General features: G+C 39.5%; 1 protein-coding gene across 1 annotated transcript; it reads right to left on the minus strand.

Annotated features, from left to right (window-relative positions):
• Positions 1–17165: 17165 nt before the first annotated feature.
• Positions 17166–18750, minus strand: LOC132305323 (uncharacterized). Its single transcript, XM_059802983.1, has 3 exons — positions 18707–18750; positions 18393–18531; positions 17166–18122 (listed from the first exon to the last, which is right to left on the minus strand). The coding sequence occupies exons 1-3, from the start codon at positions 18748–18750 to the stop codon at positions 17166–17168; spliced, it is 1140 nt and encodes a 379-aa protein (XP_059658966.1).
• Positions 18751–20742: the final 1992 nt, after the last annotated feature.

Raw genomic sequence — 20742 nt, forward strand, 5'->3', positions numbered from 1 at the left:
AGATATGATGTATCTAAATTCTTGCCCTCCAACTGAGATTGTAGACCGGCTCATGCATGATCTTGCACTGGTTAACTTTTCCATTATCCTCTGTTTTTATGTAGCTTTTCTTTTCTTCTTCATTGTAACTTTTTGTTCCCACGTGTGTACAGGTGAACACACACACGTATTACTTGTCATGTCTAGCTGCAAAAGAAGGGGAGCATTACACCAAGATGTTGGCTTCTACTTGCTCCCAACACCAAGCCGATTTACAATTGGAGCGTGATAAACATGAGGCCGCTCTACAAGCAATACGTGCTAGGTTAGAAACAGAGCAAGCTTGTCATGCACCTTATGTGCAAAAGCTCAACAAGGAGATGTCCCATAAACTGATGGTGGAAAGATCCAATGCAGTTGATGAGTTTAAAGCCTCACCAACCTTCAAGGAGATTATGTCAAAGGCCTACTTTGATGGCTTTGAAGTTTTCGGAATCGTGCTGCCTCTGAATTTGCAGACTGAGACTTTTCTATTATTCAACTGAATGAAGCGAGTGACTCCGAATAGAATAAATGTGTAGCCATTCATTTATTTGCTCCCATTTTTCTCTTCTCTTTTTTTGCAATTACTTTCCATTTATATTTGTAGGGTTGATGAGTAGGATGGATAGTTATGTTTTGCCATTGCGATTGTCGCATTATATTATTTTATATTTCATTCTATTGACATCTTTGGTCTGCTCATCCCTTTAATATGGAAAGTAAATTAAGATGAGTTTTAATCAACTCGTCTCTGTAATAAGGTAAGTAGATGAATACGAGTTTCACTCAGCTCACCTTTTAACAGGGGAAGTAGATTACTATGGGTTTCACCCAACTCACCCTTTAACAAGGGAAGTAGATTACTATGAGCTTCACCCAGCTCACCCTTTAACAATGGAAGTAGACTACTGTGAGCTTCACCCAGCTCACCCTTTAACAAGGGAAGTAGATTAGTATGAATTATACTCAGCTCATCCATTTAACATGAATATCTTAAAATATCAAAATGATAATGAATTATTTGAAACAACTGATCCAAGTAGGGAATACTTTATTAAAACTAAAGTTGATAACAAGGTTATTAACGACATTCTTTCGTAGAGAATGAAACAATTATTGGAACTAGAAGTATTAGCAAAACTAAATAATAAATTAAGATTAAATTGAAATTGTTTACTAATAATATTTATTCAGATGCTCAACATTCCATGGGTGGGGCAATGGCTTTCCCTCTAAGTCCTTAAACCAGTATGTTCCTGGTCGCTGACACCGCGTAACTTTGTAAGACCCTTCCCATTTGGGACCCAGTTTCCCTATGGTTGAATCCTTACTTGTTTGAGTAACTTTGCGGAGTACTAAATCTCCTACTGAGAACCTCTTAGGCTTGACCCGATCATTGTAATACTTGGAAACCTTCTGTTGATAGGCAGCCATCTTAATCTGGGCTTGGTCTCTCCTTTTTTCGATTAGGTCTAAGCTTGCTTCCAACTCCCTTTCATTCTACTTGGGCTCGTAGTGCTCTGTCCTAAAGCTTGTTAGGCCAATCTCTACAAGGACTACTGTCTCACTTCCAAACGCTAAAAGAAAAGGGGTTTCCCCTGTGGGAGTCCTTATAGTAGTACGGTAAGCCTATAGTACACTCGGTAGCTGCTCAGGCCACAGTCTCTTTAAAGCATTGAGTCGAGTCTTGATCATCTGAATGATTGTTCTGTTAATGACTTCGGCCTGTTCATTCGCCTGGGGATGTCCTGGCGATGAGATATGGATTTGAATCCCGAGCTCGGAACAAAAAATTTTGAAGTGAGAGTTGTCAAACTGTTTTACATTATCTGTGACAATCACTCTAGGAATCCCAAATCTGTAAACTATTGACTTCTACACGAAGTTTCTTATATTGTTCTCTGTGATCTTGGCCAGAGGCTTAGCTTCTACCCATTTAGTGAAGTAATCAACCATAACAATGGCATACTTAGTCTGCCCTTTACCCTTGACGAAAAGGCCAATCAAGTCCATTCCCCATTTAGCAAATGGCTATGGTCCTGACATGGGAGTCATCTCCTCTGACGGTTGTCTCGGGATGTTGGCAAATCGTTGGCACTTGTCGCATTTTTTAACAAAGTCAAGTGCATCTTTCTACATGGTGGGCCAATAGTATCCTTGTCGAATGGCTTTGTTAGCAAGAGACTGACCCCCAACATGGTTTCCACAAACTCCTAGGTGGATCTCCCTCAAAATGTAGTTAGCTTTCTCGCTAAAAATGCATCGTAAATACAGCATGGAGAAGCTTCTCTTGTAGAGCACCCCTTTGATAAGCGTATACCTAACTGCCCGCATCTTGACCTTTCGAGCTTCTGCTCGATTTGTCGGTAGCACCCCATCCTTGATATATCTGATGATAGGATCTGCCCATTCCACACTCAATATCGCTTGTTACAATTCAATTTGTCTCTCCTTAGATATAGATGGTTCGTCCAAATATTCTAATTGTACTGTCCTATTGATCTCAGGTTCCAATGCAGTTCTAGCCGGGCTAAGGCGTCTGTTTTCCCGTTATCTTCTCGTGGTATTTGATGAATTGAGAATCTCTGGAAGTGATTCTTTAATTCCTCCACCTTTTGCAGGTAACTCTTCATCTTTTCGTCCCTTGCCTCATATTCCGCTCGAACTTATCCAGCGACCAGCTGGGGGTCGATGTACACCTTTAATTGCTCAACCCCTAGGGCATTTGCCATATTTATTCTGATGAGCACTGAAAAGTGCGCATTTAAACCCGTTAAACTTAAGCATTCTAGTACCTTTATCTATCTTACTTTGCCGTTTTAGACTTATTACGTGTTATTTATATTTTCAGGCACTAATCCCAAAATTGAGCTAACTCAGCCAAATAAGAGCTTAATTGAAGCAATCCTGAGATAAACCAAAGGAGGGAGCAAAGTGGAGAAAGAAAGGAGCAAAAAGGAATCAAAGTTGTGCAGCTGAAAAGTTTAATCGATCGAACATCTATGATCGATCACAGTACTTCTTGATAGATCCAACCTTGGCCTTTGCTGAAATTCCAAGTTCGATCGATCGAACATCACCTTTGATCGATCGAACCCTATTTTGTCCTATTCAAATAATTGATCTTATCCATAGCTGTACGCCTACCAACCACTTTTGTCCTTTTCCCCATAAATATCTTCGAAATATCTCAGCCTTGTCCTTATCCGGTGGAGTCAGACCACTTCGATCGATCTAAGATGCAGTTCGATCGATCGAACCCATCTTCGATCGATCCAAGTTAAGGTTCGATCGATCGAACTTCCTCCAGCGAGAAAAAGTTAAAATCCAGCTCATTTATTCCGTCCTTTACCCAATCATTGGAGAATATGCCTTGCACGACCACAGCTCATCATAGGGTGTATTTGACCTACCTATATAAGGAATATGATACACTTTTTGGAGAGAAGTCTAGAGTCTCTTGTCATACATTGAAAATCATTTTTGGAGGCTATTCTTGGAGAGGAAGAAGGGAGGAAGCTAGAACAACCATTGGATGAGATCTTCACCAACAAGGAGCAGCCATGGAGTTAGCCCTTGAGGGTTGGATCATCACTACCATGAGTGGCTAGACATCTTCTTGGGGCTAGAGTTAGCCCCAAGCATGCTTTCTATACTCTAATCTTGTGTATTATTGAGGGATTAGTGTTGTATGATACATCTTGATATTCATGAATCTTGATTATTTCATGGTTTGTATGGTTTAATGCTTCCAATTGACTATTCTATTCTATCCATATGTCTATGTATGCTAGAGTAGGATATTCATGTGCTTATCTCTAGATTTAGTGTTTTTGATGCATGTCTATGTGTATTGATGCTATAGATCTAGAGATTATCAAGATGATATGCTTAATGAATGCTATTTTGGTTCATTTGATGGTTTATGCCTATTCTTGATGGTTTGTGCCTCTCCCCTAGTCTAGATAGCTTTATTTTCATGCTAGTAGTGTAGATTTAGTGTAGTGGTAGTATAATGTTAGATGGGAGGACAATCTACTCTTGATGTTTGATGTTCCATGCTTGTGAGTCCAAATGGCATATTCCTCTAATATTGTGTTGTATGTGGATTGTGAGTTTAATGAAGGATTAATGACTTGTTTTGATCTATTGTGCTATCCCCATGTTGTCTAAACAATAGATGCTCTATTATTTAGATATATTGTACTCTTCACATGATGTTTAGACAATACTTGCTTGATTTGTCATCCTTGCCAATTGAATCAACCTAATGCACACACACCCTTATCATATTGCAACACATCCATTACCCTCAATTGATCACTTGTTAGTAGTATAGAAAAGTATTGCTTGGTGGTGATCTCTACACCCCAAGACCTCTCTCTCTCTTGTTTACCTCATATTATTTTATTTAGTTGAATTCAATTTAGCTTAATCAACCAACCAACCAATTGAGTGATCACTCGACCTACTAACCCTAATTACCATAGTTTCACAATTCGATACACCATCAAATCCCTTGGGACAATCCCTACTCGCCCTATCTATATTTTATGTAGAGAAAGATAGTAGTGGTTTTTTATAAATGTAAAACTTGGCCACCTCCTAAATTCACACACAACTCTTCAAGCTTGACTTGGTATCGCGACCCTTGTAAAAGAGGACCCGGTCAGTTTTTGGCGCCGTTGCCGGGGATTTTAAATTGGCAACGTCGAATTGTGAAATTCAATTAGGATTAGTACTCTTTTGATCGTGTCTTTACTTTCTTTTTATTTTCTGTTTTTGATTATTTATTAAGTTTGTTCTTCATTAACAAGGTGCATTGAGCAAGGAGCTAGCAAAGAACTTCAAAGCTAAGGAGCAAAGCAAGCAAAAAGAAAAAAAAAATGCTGAAAATGAAGAGTTGCTAATTTTTTTTTTGCTAAGCTAGGCTTTTAAATTTGGAGTTGAAGTGCTAAAGGACTATTGTGAGACCTTCTTACTCAATCTCCTTAGTTAAATCGGGGGCCCACGTGGAGGCATTTATTTGACATACATTGCATTTGAAAATTGTGGTTGTGAAGTTTAATTGCATTGTTGAGAAAGTTGCTTATTCGTGTTGCATTGTGCATGCATGGTCATCGTTCATTGAGACCTACTCTTGTCCCTCTTGATTTGCATTTAGAATCCACTATTAGGAATCCAAGGGGAAGAGGAAGTTCACATAGAACCAATATACCAATGGACGCTCTCAATGATGATCATGTTGAAGACCTTGGTCACATAGACCAACAAGGCATCCTTCACCCCAATGTGCAAAATGATAATATGCAAGTTCCATTAGGCATGCCTAGGCCATACATTCATCAACTTCCTCAACAACAAGGCCAAATTCCAATGGGAATTCCAAGGCCAATGTATGCACCACAACCCCCCATCATTAATCAAGCTTAATATAACCAAGGTGTCCATGTTGCACCTCAAGTTGCTAATCCACCACTCACATTGAGAGATCACTATGTGCCTAATGAGTATAATGCACCCACATGCATTCAATTGCCACCATTTAAAGCACACCATTATGAGATTAAAGCACAAACTATCCAAATGCTACCTAACTTTCATGGACTTCCCAGTGAAGAACCTTACAAGCATTTGGATGAGTTTCTTGAAGTTTGTTTTACCGTTCGATACACGGACATGCCGGAAGAAGTTTTAAAGCTGAAACTTTTTCCATTCACCCTTAAAGATAAGGCGAAGTATTGGTTTAACAACCTTAGGCCTTTTTCTATAACTTCTTGAGCAGAAATGCATTAAGAATTTTTGAAAAAGTACTATCCGGTTTCGAAGACCAATGCTATGAGAACCGCCATTAGAGAATTCGCACATGGGGAGGGAGAAACTTTCCACGAGGCATGGGAACGCTTCAATGAATTGCTTAGGAAGTGTCCTCACTATGACATGCCTAAATGGCAATTGGTCCAATTCTTCTTTGAAAGCTTATCGGACAATTATAAAGGCATGGTTGATGCTTCAATGGGATGTTCTTATATAGACCGGCAAGAGGAAGATGTGTGGCGTCTTTATGAGAGCATGAGTGAAAACTCTTTGCATAGAACATTGTCATCTAGGAATGGTAGAAATTCTCAAGGTAGGAAGAGTGTTGGCTTACATCAAGTTGACCACTCAAATGATATAACCGCCGAGATGAAGTCTTTATCTCAAAAGTTTGATCAATTGATTAATCAAAACTTGGCGAATCAAGTGTCTTCCTTTCCTAACCATTCTCCTAGAGCTCAAAATGAATCATGTATGACTTGTTCTAGTGTTCTTCATTCTACTTCTAATTGTCCTCATGGACAAATTCAAAATGAACCCATTGAGCAAGTTAATGCAACATTTGTGAACCAAGGGAACAATCCTTATGGTAACCATTACAATCCCGGTTGGAGGAATCATCCTAATTTTTCTTGGAAAAACCAAGGGGAGGGCTCGAACTCTTCCCAAGGCGGTTTTCAAGGGAAATACATTCCACCTCCACTTCAAAACCAAGGATCCCAAGGTTCAAGACCATATGACTCACAAGGAAATCAATTTGCTAGTTCTCCTTTTCCTAACCAATCATATTCTCAAGGAAATTCTAGAGGTTCCGCTTTTGAGGAAAAGGTTTTAAATGCTTTGAGCACTCTAGAAGCAAATACTCAATTGTTGCATTCTCATTCTTAATCAATTGCCAAGCTAGAAACCCAAGTAGGGCAAATAGCTGAAACACTTAATGCTAGAGAAAAGGGAAAGATGCACATGAATGCCCCAATCAAACAATAATGTGTTGTAGAAACCAAATCCTCATTGGAAGGGCATAATGTTGAGCATGTCAATGCGATAACAACCTTGAGAAGTGGTAGGGTAGTAGACAATCAAGTTAGAATGTCTAATGAAGAGAGTGAACCGGTACAACCTCAAGTTGTCACCCATCCCGTTCCACACACTATTCCTCCTTCATTGCATGTGCATGATCTTGAGAATGAGAAGCCCTCAAATTGTGAGTTGAAAGATGATTTCCAAAGAGATTCATTGAAAACAGTGTTGAAAAATGTGTTTGAGAAAAGTTCTTTGAAAAATGTTATTCATGATTCTTCTTTGAAAAGTGATTTGAAATCCAATGAATCGAACAAGTCCAATGCTGAAAATTCTTTGAAAGAAAATGCTAAAAGAGTTTTTGAAAAAGCTCCATTTCCGGACGCCTTGAAAGGGTCTATTTCAAAAGAAAGGCAAAAGACCAAGAACAATGAGATAATGGATATGTTTAGGCAAGTCACAGTCAATCTTCCACTTTTAGATGCAATTAAGCAAATTCCGGCTTATGCCAAATTCTTGAAGGACTTATGCACCCAAAAGCGGAAGAACAAGAGCCAAACATAAAAAAAAGTGGTCTTAACCGAACAAGTGAGTTACATTCTACAACACAACACTTTGCCAAAGTTTAAAGACCCCGATGCACCTACAACATCTTGTGTCATTGGTGAACATGTCATCAACCGGGCACTTCTTGACTTAGGGGCTAGTGTTAACCTTCTTCCCTATTCGGTTTATGTCAAATTGGGCCTAAGTGAATTGAAACCGACGTCGGTGGTTTTACAACTTGCCGACCGATCCATTAAGAAGCCTAGGGGGATAATTGAGGATGTGTTGATTAAGATTGATAAGTTCTTCTTCCCGGTTGACTTTGTCGTCATTGACACGGAACCGGTGCCCAATCCCAAGAACCAAATTCCGGTTATCCTTGGCCGTCCTTTCTTGGCAACCTCAAATGCCAACATAAATTGTAGGACGGGGATAATGAAGATTTCTTTTGGGCACATGAGAGTGAAGTTGAACATCTTTAACCCCACACCCAATCCATTTGACAAATATGATGAAGAGGTTAATGTGGTAGAGGAATATCATGATCTTGCTTGTGAAAGGAATGAGCTTTTGTGCATGAACAATGTTTCAAAGCCTTCATCTTCATCTTCAGCATTGCATGCAAGAAAAGTGATTTCAAACTCTTGTTGTGAAATGGCGTAGAAGCCCAAGGAAAGTTTTGACAAGGAACTCAAGACGTCTTTTGAGTTTACCCCAACAAGTTCTTCTAAGAACCATTTGTTAGGAGTGACTCGAAACATCTCTCATCCCAAAAAGGAGGGGATGCATTGTAAGATCTTTGATCCGGGTTAAAAGAACCCTAGGTCTTGCTAGAGACGTTAAAGACTAGCACCGAAATTCGTAGGATGTCAAAACCCTATTCCTCCCTCATTTCTATCTTGCATTTTGATTCTTGCGAAGTCTAGATACTATTTTTGTGGTTCATATACATTGGAAGGAACTGAGTAAGGGATTGCATGAGCATTCAAGTCCTTTTGAGCATTTAGGCATAATTTCGATCGATCCAAGTTTTGGTTCGATCGATCCAACTATGGACTCGATCAATCCAGCTCTTATTTTGCACCCAACACTTAGAAAAATTTTGGACCTGCATCCAAATTCCAAAATGCATGCTCTCGGGATCTCCAAATTTTCAAAAGTTCAATCGATCGTAAATCATTTCGATCGATCGAACTACCTTTCGATCGATCCAACATGTGGTTCGATCGATCATGAGTCCCAACACTTAGAAAAATTTTGGACCTGCATCCAAATTCCAAAATGCATGCTCTCGGGACTTTTCAAAATTTTTCATGTTCGATCGATCGAATTCCAAGTTCGATCGATCCAAGGTTCCAACATGTTTCAACTCTTGAACCCTTAAACTTGTACATTCTTTATCCTCTTCGATCGATCGAAATCTTTCTTCGATCGATCGAAATTTGCATCTCATTAATTTAATTTCCTTTGATTTTCCAAAATTCATTTCAAAAAAAAAAAAAAAAAAAAATCCAAAATTTCAAAAAAATGCCATTAAGAGTGGAGACTTAAGTTCGATCGATCGAACTCCATCTTCGATCGATCGAACTCTGCATATCGTGTTTTTAAAATATAACCGAGTTGGATCGATCACTTTGGATCGATCCAATTTCAAAAGGAAACCGAACCCTAGTCTCCCTCTTCTCTCAATCTCATCCTAATCTGGCAAAAACCCAATTCCTAATCATCTTCCCCATCTCCGGCGAGCAAATTCCGGCCAACTCAAGTCTCATTTTCCCCGCGGCTTCACACCTTTCTCTCATCTCATCTCCCTCGGTTTAGAGGTAAACCGAATGCAATTTTCTTGATTCCAAGCTTAAATTGATGCATGTTATTGATTTTCTATGTCGAATCATGTTATAAATGTGTAAATCGTCCATTATTGAAGCTTGAATTTCCTGTTACATGATATACATATACATATCCATTCGGCCGAACCAAATTGGGGATTGTGATGTGATTTGTAGAGTTTGGGGAGTGTTTGGGTGTTGAGGATTGGATGTTTGGTGTGTAGATGGGCCCACAAACAAGTTTGTGTGGGCCCCGTGCTCTAGAGCTCACAGATTTGCGACTTTTCAGATTTGGCATTCGCACAGTTCGATCGATCGAACTTGTGCTTCGATCGATCGAAGTAGTGAACTTCATTTCACTATCTTCGATCGATCCAATCTTGTGCACTTTCATACTTCAATCGATCCAAGTGTTGGATTGATCCAATTCACTTCGATCGATCCAACTTTTGAACATTTTTCACTTCGACTGATCGAAAATTTCTGTGATCGATCGAACTTAAAGTTCGATCGATCGAACTTTCAAAGATCACACATACACACTCCATTCATCTTGTGTCGTCTATCGAACTTTCAAAGATCACACATACACACTCCATTCATCTTGTGTCGTCTTCATGCTATCTTTATATGCACAATGCCTGTGATATTCCACATTGGATGTATTTTATACCTACATTGCTTAGCATGACTCACATTTCATCATTATCATAGATTCATGTCATTCATATTTTGTCTATCTTATTTGACATACATGTTTCTATTATGCATTTAAATTCTTATATCTGACACTCTGGCCCGTGCTTGCCGGTGCCCACACCGGTGTCCACCTGAGCTTGCAGAGACATACCCGAGGCTGCATAGGCCTTCATTTTCTGACATGGCTGTCTCCTTGACAGGCCATCATGCCGGTGGTCAGACATTCGCTACCAGGACCTTCTTGCCTGACGACCTCTGGTTCATCGACACAGTTCTCTTCCAGAACATTTACATGGCGGGCCATAAGATCCAGAGGCGTCATGACTACTTGACAGCTCCTTACGCTTTTTACACGGGCTGCTGGGTATCTATCCCAGTCCTCATCTGGAGCGTGATGAGGTTGCTGTATGATTCTTTCATTTCCAGGAAAGACCCTAAGCGGTCCAAGGTCCTGCCCTTCGGACACCCCATCAAGCAGATCCTTCTTGACCAGCGCTACAGAGTGCCCCCAGATGAGGAGCCCCTTGCACGGTCCAACTTCTATAGGAGGAGCGACTGGAATAAGAGCTACAATGCTCTTATTCGGAGTCTTCAGGAGCCAGCTGTAGAGGCAGCAGCTGAACTAGAGGAGGAGGAGGCAGCCCAGGCACAGCCGGCACCTCCAGCAGCAGCAGATATCGCAGCGGACGACGCACCAGTCGGTTCGGCTACCGATCGCATGGACATTGACCTGGAGCGACCTGCGGAGGAGTATGCCGATGCTGCAGATGATGCTGATGCCGATGATACCAGTGATCGAGCCGCTGCTTAGGAGCGAGTTCGGGAGTTTTCTTCAGAGGCATCTCTGCCTGAGTCTCCAGTTCCCACTCCTGGATTCGGAGTACGCTTGCAGACACTGGAGGAGGACGTAGCAGCCATGCGAGCCGACATCACTGCCCACCGAGCTGAGTTCACCTCTTTCAGGGCGGATGTCATGGCTTGCTTTGCCGATCTTTCCAGCCGACTCCCTGCACCTGCACCCGTACCTGCATCTCCAGCCACTGCAGATCTTCACGATCAGGCCTCCTGAGACTCCACTTCCAGTTGTTCTATGCTTTCATTTCTTTTATTCTGGATCTGTATTATACTGTCACTGTTACTGTATTATACTTTGCGGCCGGTCTGTCGGCTTTATTATTTTATTGATGTACCTGCACTTTATATTCTCTATATACTGTTTTTTGATTATGGATGTCTTTTAGTATCTCATATTTGTATGTTTGACTCCATCAGGTACACCACAGTGACTTCAGTGAGAGAGTGCTGCCCAATTTTTCAGGACCACTCTTACACCTCTCTCTGTATTCTCTATTTATCCCATTTTACACTTGCATGTCCACTGTGCATTGATTATCCTATCTTGTTATCTAATGAGTTTATCCGAGTGCAAACTTTTCAGGACCACAGTTTATCCCAAGTTTGGGGGGGCCATGCCACCCACTTTGGATACTTCTATCCCGATCATTCATGTCTAAAGCACTGGTATACTCTTTCCTTTGTTCTTTTCACACATTGAGGACAATGTGCAGTTTAAGTTTGGGGGTATTGGTGTATGTTTCAGTGTTACTTTAAAATTCAAATTTTGAGCATGTCTTGTGTATTTGAGGGATATTTCTATACTTGGTCTATTTCTATCTATGATTTTGATCTTTTGAGGACTATATTGCTTAAAATTTAAAAATTGCTTGACTTGAGAGTCCAATACTCCTTGTATGCCTTGAGGATGCCATTTAGGAGTCAATTTTTCAAAAGATTGATATCTTGCTTGCATTTGTGGTCCACATCATCCTGAATTTGTGATTATTTTGAGATTCATTCTAGGATTCTACACTAGCACCGGTGCACGCTAGCATTCAATTGTGGGGTACATGCTTTGTTGATTATTGAATTGGTTATATCCCAATTGGGCTAATAGTGCATTGAAAGCTTTCATTCTTGATAAAGGTGGATAACAACCCCTTTTCATTGAGTAGCCGGGATTCTTGCCTCATTAAGCAGTGAACTTCTCGCGCCGAAAGGTGGAGGGCCCAAACTCTAGGTTAATAATTGAATATTAAAAAAAAAAGTTGCAAAAGTAATAAAAGTGAGGACTTCTCCCAAAAGGTGAGAAGTAGGAAATGATTAGATGGTTGTTGTCTTGATTTGTAGCCTAATTGATTTGAGTTTGTAAGTCCGTAGGGCTGTCTTAACACCTAATGCCCTAAAGCCATCTGGTTTGGGAGTCATTAACCTAAAGCTCGCTACATGAATCTTCTAGAAAGCTTAAGAGATCAACACATTGCACAATATTTCCATCTTTGATCCTCAATAAAAAAAAGAAAAAAAAAAAATAGAGTGAAAAGAATAAGCGCACCTAGAAAAATAAAGCTTTAATAAAAGGTCCACTCTCTTATCTTGATGATCGGTACTAGATTTGTGTGCTAGTTTGAGGGTAAGGATGTGATTACTTCTCTAGTTGGCTAAGATAGCAACACACTTGATGCCGGACCTCTCACATGGATTCTAGACTTGTTTCGATTTTCATGATCATTTTCTTGATGTGTGGAGGACCATGCTTGCTTGCTTGATATTGAAATTTTGGGAGATTGCTTAAAAATGGTTGAAAAATTGCATACTTGAGGTAGTTTTCTCCCAATGCTTGTTTGCAATATTGGTGCCTCTTTTGAAAGAATGAGCTTAATATTTGTGGGTACCATTTCTGGAAACCCTCACGAGACTTTACTCGTCCACTAGGGGTAACCTAGGGGTTTAAAAGGCTTGTTGCATATGCTAAATGCAATCGTGTTCCCTACGAAAATGGTGTTATCATTTTACTTGCTTTCCAGTTTATACTTGTTTAGTTGTTCATTTCATTCCTTTACTTTTTAGTTCATTGCTAGGGACTAGCAATATTTAAGTTTGGGGGTGTGATGAGCACTGAAAAGTGCGCATTTAAACCCGTTAAGCTTAAGCATTGTAGTACCTTTATCTATCTTACTTTGCCGTTTTAGACTTATTACGTGTTATTTATATTTTCAGGCACTAATCCCAAAATTAAGCTAACTCAACCAAATAAGAGCTTAATTGAAGCAATCCTGAGATAAACCAAAGGAGGGAGCAAAGTGGAGAAAGAAAGGAGCAAAAAGGAATCAAAGTTGTGCAGCTGAAAAGTTCGATCGATCCAACTTAGAGTTCGATCGATCGAACATCTATGATCGATCACAGTACTTCTCGATAGATCCAACCTTGGTCTTTGCTGAAATTCCAAGTTCGATCGATCGAACATCACCTTTGATCGATCGATCCCTATTTTGTCCTATTCAAATGATTGATTTTATCCACAGCTGTACGCCTACCAACCACTTTTGTCCTTTTCCCCATAAATATCTTCGAAATATCTCAGCCTTGTCCTTATCCGGAGGAGTCAGACCACTTCGATCGATCCAAGATGCAGTTCGATCGATCGAACCCATCTTCGATCGATCCAAGTTAAGGTTCGATCGATCGAACTTCCTCCAGCGAGAAAAAGTTAAAGTCCAGCTCATTTATTCCGTCCTTCACCCAATCATTGGATAATATGCCTTGCACGACCACAGCTCATCATAGGGTGTATTTGACCTACCTATATAAGGAATATGATACACTTTTTGGAGAGAAGTCTAGAGTCTCTTGTCACACATTGAAAATCATTTTTGGAGGCTATTCTTGGAGAGGAAGAAGGGAGGAAGCTAGAACAACCATTGGATGAGATCTTCACCAACAAGGAGCAGCCATGGAGTTAGCCCTTGAGGGTTGGATCATCACTACCACGAGTGGCTAGACATCTTCTTGGGGCTAGAGTTAGCCCCAAGCATGCTTTCTATACTCTAATCTTGTGTATTATTGAGGGATTAGTGTTGTATGATACATCTTGATATTCATGAATCTTGATTATTTCATGGTTTGTATGGTTTAATGCTTCCAATTGACTATTCTATTCTATCCATATGTCTATGTATGCTAGAGTAGGATATTCATGTGCTTATCTCTAGATTTAGTGTTTTTGATGCATGTCTATGTGTATTGATGCTATAGATCTAAAGATTATCAAGATGATATGCTTAATGAATGTTATTTTGGTTCATTTGATGGTTTATGCCTATTCTTGATGGTTTGTGCCTCTCCCCTAGTCTAGATAGCTTTATTTTCATGCTAGTAGTGTAGATTTAGTGTAGTGGTAGTATAATGTTAGATGGGAGGACAATCTACTCTTGATGTTTGATGTTCCATGCTTGTGAGTCCAAATGGCATATTCCTCTAATATTGTGTTGTATGTGGATTGTGAGTTTAATGAAGCATTAATGACTTGTTTTGATCTATTGTGCTATCCCCATGTTGTCTAGACAATATATGCTCTATTATTTAGATATATTGTACTCTTCACATGATGTTTAGACAATACTTGCTTGATTTGTAGTTTCACAATTCGATACACCATCAAATCCCTTGGGACGATCCCTACTCACCCTATCTATATTTTATGTAGAGAAAGGTAATAGTGGCTTTTTATAAATGTAAAACTTGGCCACCTCCTAAATTCACACACAACTCTTCAAGCTTGACTTGGTATCGCGACCCTTATAAAAGAGGACCAGGTCATATTCCTGTTATCAAGGCTTCATACTCTGCCTTATTATTGGTTATTTTGAAACCAAACCGAAGTGCGTACTGTATACTTTCTTCCTCTGGGGAAACAAGAACAAGCCCAGCTCCGCTAGCCTAAACATTAGATGACCCATCCACGAATAAGTTCCAGACTACTTCTGGGCCCATCTACACACTTGAACCTGGTTCTGTCGAAAATTATCTCATATTCTGGAGGGGTAAACTCAGCTAAGAAATCAGCCAACACCTAAGCCTTTACTGATGTTCTTGGCTTGTACTGAATGTCGAACTCCCCTAACTCTACTGACCACTTCATCAGTCGACCAGAGCTTTCTGGCTTGTGTAGGAGCTATCGAAGGGGTTGATCTGTTAGAACTACTTTTGTATGCGCTTGAAAGTTTAGTCTCAATTTCCTGGCGGACACAATTAAAGCAAAGGCCAACTGTTCCATCCTTGGATATCTTTTCTCCGCACCCCTGAGTGCTTTACTCACAAAGTACACTGGCCTTTGGACCCCCTCTTCTTCTCGTATCAGAGTTGATCTGACAGCTGTCGTGGAGACCGCAAGGTATATGTATAGTTTTTTTCCCTGTATGGTTCGAGACAATAGTGGGGGAGAACTAAGGTATAACTTTAGTTCTTTGAACACCTGCTCATACTTTGGGGTCCATTCAAAAGCCTTCCTTAGCACACGAAAGAAAGGTAGGCACCTGTCAGTTGACTGAGAGATTAGCTTACTCAAGGAAGCGATCTTCCTGGTTAGTCGTGTAGATCCTTGGTTGATTTTGGCGATCTCACGTCAATGACTGCTCGGATCTTCTTTGGATTGGCCTCAATTCCTCTTCTGCTTACCATATATCCCAAAAAATTTCTTGAGGAAACCCCAAAGGCACACTTGCTAGGGTTGAGTTTAATCTTATGCCTCCTAAGTACCTAGAAGGTCTCCTGCAAGTCAGTCAAATGGTCTACAGCTTTAAATCTTTTCATCAACATGTCATCAACATATACATCCATGTTTCTACCAATTTGGTGCTTAAACATTGCATTCACTAGCTTCTGGTATGTTGCACCAGCGTTCTTGAGCCTAAAAGGCATTACTTTGTAACAGTACAAATCTCTATCAGTGATGAAAGCGATTTTTTTTCTATCTGAGGTGTACATGGACATCTGGTTGTATCCAGAATATGCATCCATGAAACTTAGTAGTTCGTGTCCAGCCGTTCCCTCAACTAGCATATCGATTCTCGGGAGAGGAAAGCTGTCATTCAGGCAAGTTTTGTTAAGGTCAGTGAAATCCACACATAACCTCCACTTTTCATTTGCCTTCTTCACTGGGACCACATTTGCCAGCTAGTCAGGGTAGTACACCTCTTAAATAAAGTCGGCTTTTAAGAGCTTTTCCACCTCTTCTGATATAGCCTGATTCATCTCTAGAGCGAAAAGTCCTCCTCTTTTGTCTGACAGGTTTGAAGTTAGGATTTACATTTAGGCGGTGCTCCATGATAATGGGGTCTATACCAAGCATGTCTACATGCGCCCAAACAAATACGTCTCGATTCTTCCTAAGGAATTGAGTAAGTTTATCTTTGATACCTGGGGGGAGTAAAGACCCTATACTCACTTTCTTCTCGGGCTCACCATCACCAAAGATGACTTCTTCTAGCTCCTCTATAGGTTCCGTTCTATGAAAGTCTGGCCTATCTCTCCCTTCCAGCCCTTCAATCGTAAGTGCTTCTTGCGATTTTGTTTTTCTGAGAGAGGCGACATAACATTCGCAAGCCATTGTTTGGTCCCCTCTTAGCTCTCTCTCCCATACCATATTTAGTTGGGAAACACATCAGGAGATGGTAAGTGGAAGTGATTACTTTCATGGCATTCAATGTTGTCCTCCCCAAGATAATGTTGTATGACGATGGGCAGTCTACCACTATAAAGTCCACCATTACAGTGACCTACTTTGGATTGGCTTCTGCAGTAACTGGAAAGGTAACTGTCTCCAGTGGATATACTTTGTTACCTGAAAATCCCACCAGTGGTGACTTCATGGGTCAGAGCTTCTCTCGGCCAATTTTCAATTTCTCGTACACCCCAAGAAACAGTATGTCAGCCGAGCTACCATTGTCTATCAGTATTCGTCGAATAATGAAATTAGCGACGACCATGGAAACTACCAGAGGGTCATCATGGGGCTGGTGAATTCCCTTGTCATCTTCTTCAGAAAAGGTTATGACCGGCTCCTTTAACTCGCGGTAATTTTGTTGGAGGACTTGTCATTCCAACTTCATTCACCTCTGAAAAATTCCGAATTCTCCTAACATGAGCCCTCCGAGCTGAACTCGTCTCCCCACCACCAGTGAAGCCACCCGATTTAACTCTGATCTCACCCATTGGTTGGTGTTGAGGAGGGCGATCATCTCGGCCCTCTCGGGCAGCGTTGGAGCCTCATTTTCCATTCCCAATCGTGAATTTGCGTAAATGACCTTTACAAACAAGGTTCTCGATCTGGTTTTTGAGGTCGAAACAATCTTCTGTGTTATGTCCATGGTCCCGGTAGAACCTACAGTATTTATCTCAAGACCTCTTTGTTAGATCAGCTTTTAGCTTTGGCGACCATTTCAATGATGTGTCATCTTGAATCTGCAGAAAGACCTGCTCTACAGATGTATTTAGGGGGGTGTAGTTATTAAACCTGCCTGGGCTCACTGGACGGCGAGACGATCTGTCAGCTTGGCTATTTGAGAATTTCTTGTACTTCGATTCCCTTTCCTCCCTAGTGTTAGGTGTTGACCTCTTTTTATCCGACCTCTTATCTTCACCATCTTTGTTTTTTCGTGCATTCATAGCATCCTCAGCATTCATGTGCTTCCGCACTCTAACCATTAACTCTGTCATGCTCGTAGGGGCTTCTTTTGATAAGGAAAATAGGAACTTCGAAGTCTGTAGTCCTCCTATAAAGGCTGTGAGGGCAACCTTGTCGTCCACCTCTTCTACTTGCAGCATTTCAGTGTTAAAACGACTTATGTAATCACGAAGAGGCTCTCCCTTCTGCTGCTTCACATTCAGTAAATGTGTTGCTGGTCTCTTATGCTTTTGCCCAATAATGAAATGTCCTATAAATTGTTTGCTTAACTCTTCAAAGTTTTCAATGGAACCTAGCTTTAATTTATTGAACCAGAGACGAGCGTAACCCTTTAGTGTGGTAGAGAAAGCCCTGCACATAATCTCGTCCAGTACGGTTTGCAAATACATAAGAGCTTTGTAGGTCTCTAAATGGTCGAGAGGGTCCCGCGTCCCATCGAAGTTCTCAATAGTTGGCATCTTGAATTTGCTAGGTAGAGGACAACTCATAACAGCTAGTCTAAAAGCTAGGTTGGTCTTCTGTACCATATCGTTCACTGCAGCTTGGCCCTTCCCTTGAATCGTTTGCATAACATCGTCAACCCTAGCTTTCAGATCCTGCATCTCTAGATCGAGATGAGTGACATCCTCAGTCTTGTCACCAACATAACTAGAAGTATCTCCAAGAGCCTGGTGGTATTCCGTTCAGGGGACCGATGCTGATGGCTCTTCTGTTGACCCCCTATTTGACTAACTCAATGTCGTTGTTAACCCTACGGGAGTCGTTGTTAACCCTACGGGTACTTCACTGTTTCTCTCCTCGTTGGGGGCTGCTAAGCGTTGTAGAATCATCGCATTTTGTTGAACTAACTGGTTCGCCAGTTGTTCCAACGCTACGACGCGTTCCTGATCGTTTGGGACGACGGGGGGTTGCCCCGTCGAGTCCCTTTAATCAGAAACCTGCAACGTTTCGTCCTCGCCAGCAACCAGACTAGATCGCAAACGAACCATGCTTTGTTTAGAGAACAAAAATAAGTTCCCACAGACGGCGCCAATTGTTGATGATGGATTTTGCAAAACCCGGATCTGATCTGACTTCCTGAACAAAGAGAAGAAAATGTGATCCTACAAACACAGGTGTGTTACTGGTGGAGTAGGCTCCGACGAACAAGTCAGTGTACGAAGTAATTTCTCTCTGGAGAAATCAAGAAATTGAGTTAGGATTTATTGCATACTCAAAACGTCGATTAGCCCCCTTTATTTATAGGGCTTACGTCAGGATGTCACGTAAAGTTCCCGTCGTCTTAATCCTTATCATAATTTGTAGGCTTAATCCTTATCGTAATCTGTAATCCTTATCTTAGTCTGTAATCCTTATCGTAATCTCTAATCTTTATCTTAGTCTGTAAAGCCTATCTCAATCTTATGAGATAGTGCGTTACTTTAACAATCTTCCCCGGGTATTTAAATTATACATCCATCAAAGGCCTCGCTTGGATAGGAGGATTTGGGGGACAGGGAAAGAAAAGAAAGATAGAGAATATTATGTTTGGATTGGCTGATTTGAGGTGAAAAGAAATGATTGGGGAAGTCATATTGTATTTCTCAAAAAAATTAGAAGATTCGGAGGGAAAGGAAAGTGGATTAGTGATACTTTTATAATGCCAAAATTAGCCTCCAAAATTATAGCATTGGTTTAAAAACTCACATCTAAAATTATAAACGAAAGGTATGATAATAATTCAATTACTGTCATTTTTTTTTCATTTATCTTATACAAACAAGAATACTAGCATTTTCTTTATTTTTTGATATTTTTTATCATGCTTATCACTTTTTGAATTAATTTGATGTTTTATGAATTGGGTTGTTGTGTATATATGTGTGTTTTGTGTTAAATGCCTCAATTTTCTCATGGATTGATCACATAATGAATTTGGTTGCCCAGAGGGAATTGGGTGTTACCTCAGATGCGGGTTTAGAGGGGTAAGTTGGCTTATAGATCTATGAAGTGTAGAAAACCTAAAAAAAACATGTGCCGTGTTAGACCAATACTTTACGAACAAGAGACGTATTCAATACCTTTTTTTCTTTTAATGATTTTATTTTTTATTTTTAACCCTTGGCCAAGAGGCCCAAGACTCTTGGGCTGTTTTGCACAATTGATCTACACATTTTAAATTTTACATTACACTGTAATACAGTTTGTAATATGAAAAAATAAATAAAAAATACAATAACAATTAAAAAATAGTAGTATCATATATAATATAATATTTTTTAATTTTGTATTCATATAATTTCACCTTTAAACTCATGTAACATTAGTATAAAAATTATAAAGTTATAATTGTCCTATTTATTAAAATATATATTTATATTAGTGGTATTGTGTCTTACTTTTTTAAAATTTGAGTTTGATCATACTTCATATTTAATCTACATTTGGTAAACCATTATTAATAAGGTATGAATAATGAGAAATGAAATGTCAACTTTATTAATACTAAATTTACTTTTTTTATGGTAAAAGACAAAACTTATGAAAAAGTCATGGTTGTAATTTATTAAAATAATTTTGTATCAAATATAATTACTTTCTTTTCTTTATTTCTTTCATTAAGTCCTCTTTTGGATAGGAGGATTTGGGGAAAATATACTCAATTCCATTACAAATCAGTGAGAAAAACGAAAATAGAAGGATGATTTGATTTGTGACAATCTGAATTTTTTAATTTTAAAATTTAAAATTTAATTAGTTCATAATTTTTGGTTGTCAAATTTGAGTATTTAATTTTATATTGGAGATTTGTTGACTTAAAAATTTTGAGTTACTGATATTTTGTTTTTTAGTGTTGGTTTTAGAAAATTAATTTTATTTAATTATTTATTCATTAAATTAGTGGTTTGATGAAGTTTCATTTTGAAATGTTGATAATGTAAGTATATACATATACTGGTGATGATGACTGATGGAAGAGATTAATTGGTTCAATTTGATTTTGTTCCCTTATATATATATATATATTTATATTTATGTTGAGGTGATCAGGTGCCGAAATTAGAGATGAATGTTCTGGAAATAGGTTTTGTTATTGCGGGTCCCACTTGACATAGTAAATGGAATTGATTTAGTGGTTGCATTTATATTTATATTTATATACATCGAAATCGTGAGCATCAGCATGTAGGTTATATAAAGGGATGTAAGTTATATAAAGAGTGAGGCTCTTAGACTGTTCAAAAAAAGGGACTCCTGAACGGTCTTTAAGTGAAGTCTATTTTTAAGACTTTAAATCCATATTGGTGG

This window comes from Cornus florida, unplaced genomic scaffold, assembly GCF_030987335.1.
Source record: "Cornus florida cultivar Cherokee Brave unplaced genomic scaffold, ASM3098733v1 CherokeeBrave_3.0.0_Hap2_Chr04, whole genome shotgun sequence".
In the NCBI taxonomy this organism is placed as follows: domain Eukaryota; kingdom Viridiplantae; phylum Streptophyta; class Magnoliopsida; order Cornales; family Cornaceae; genus Cornus; species Cornus florida.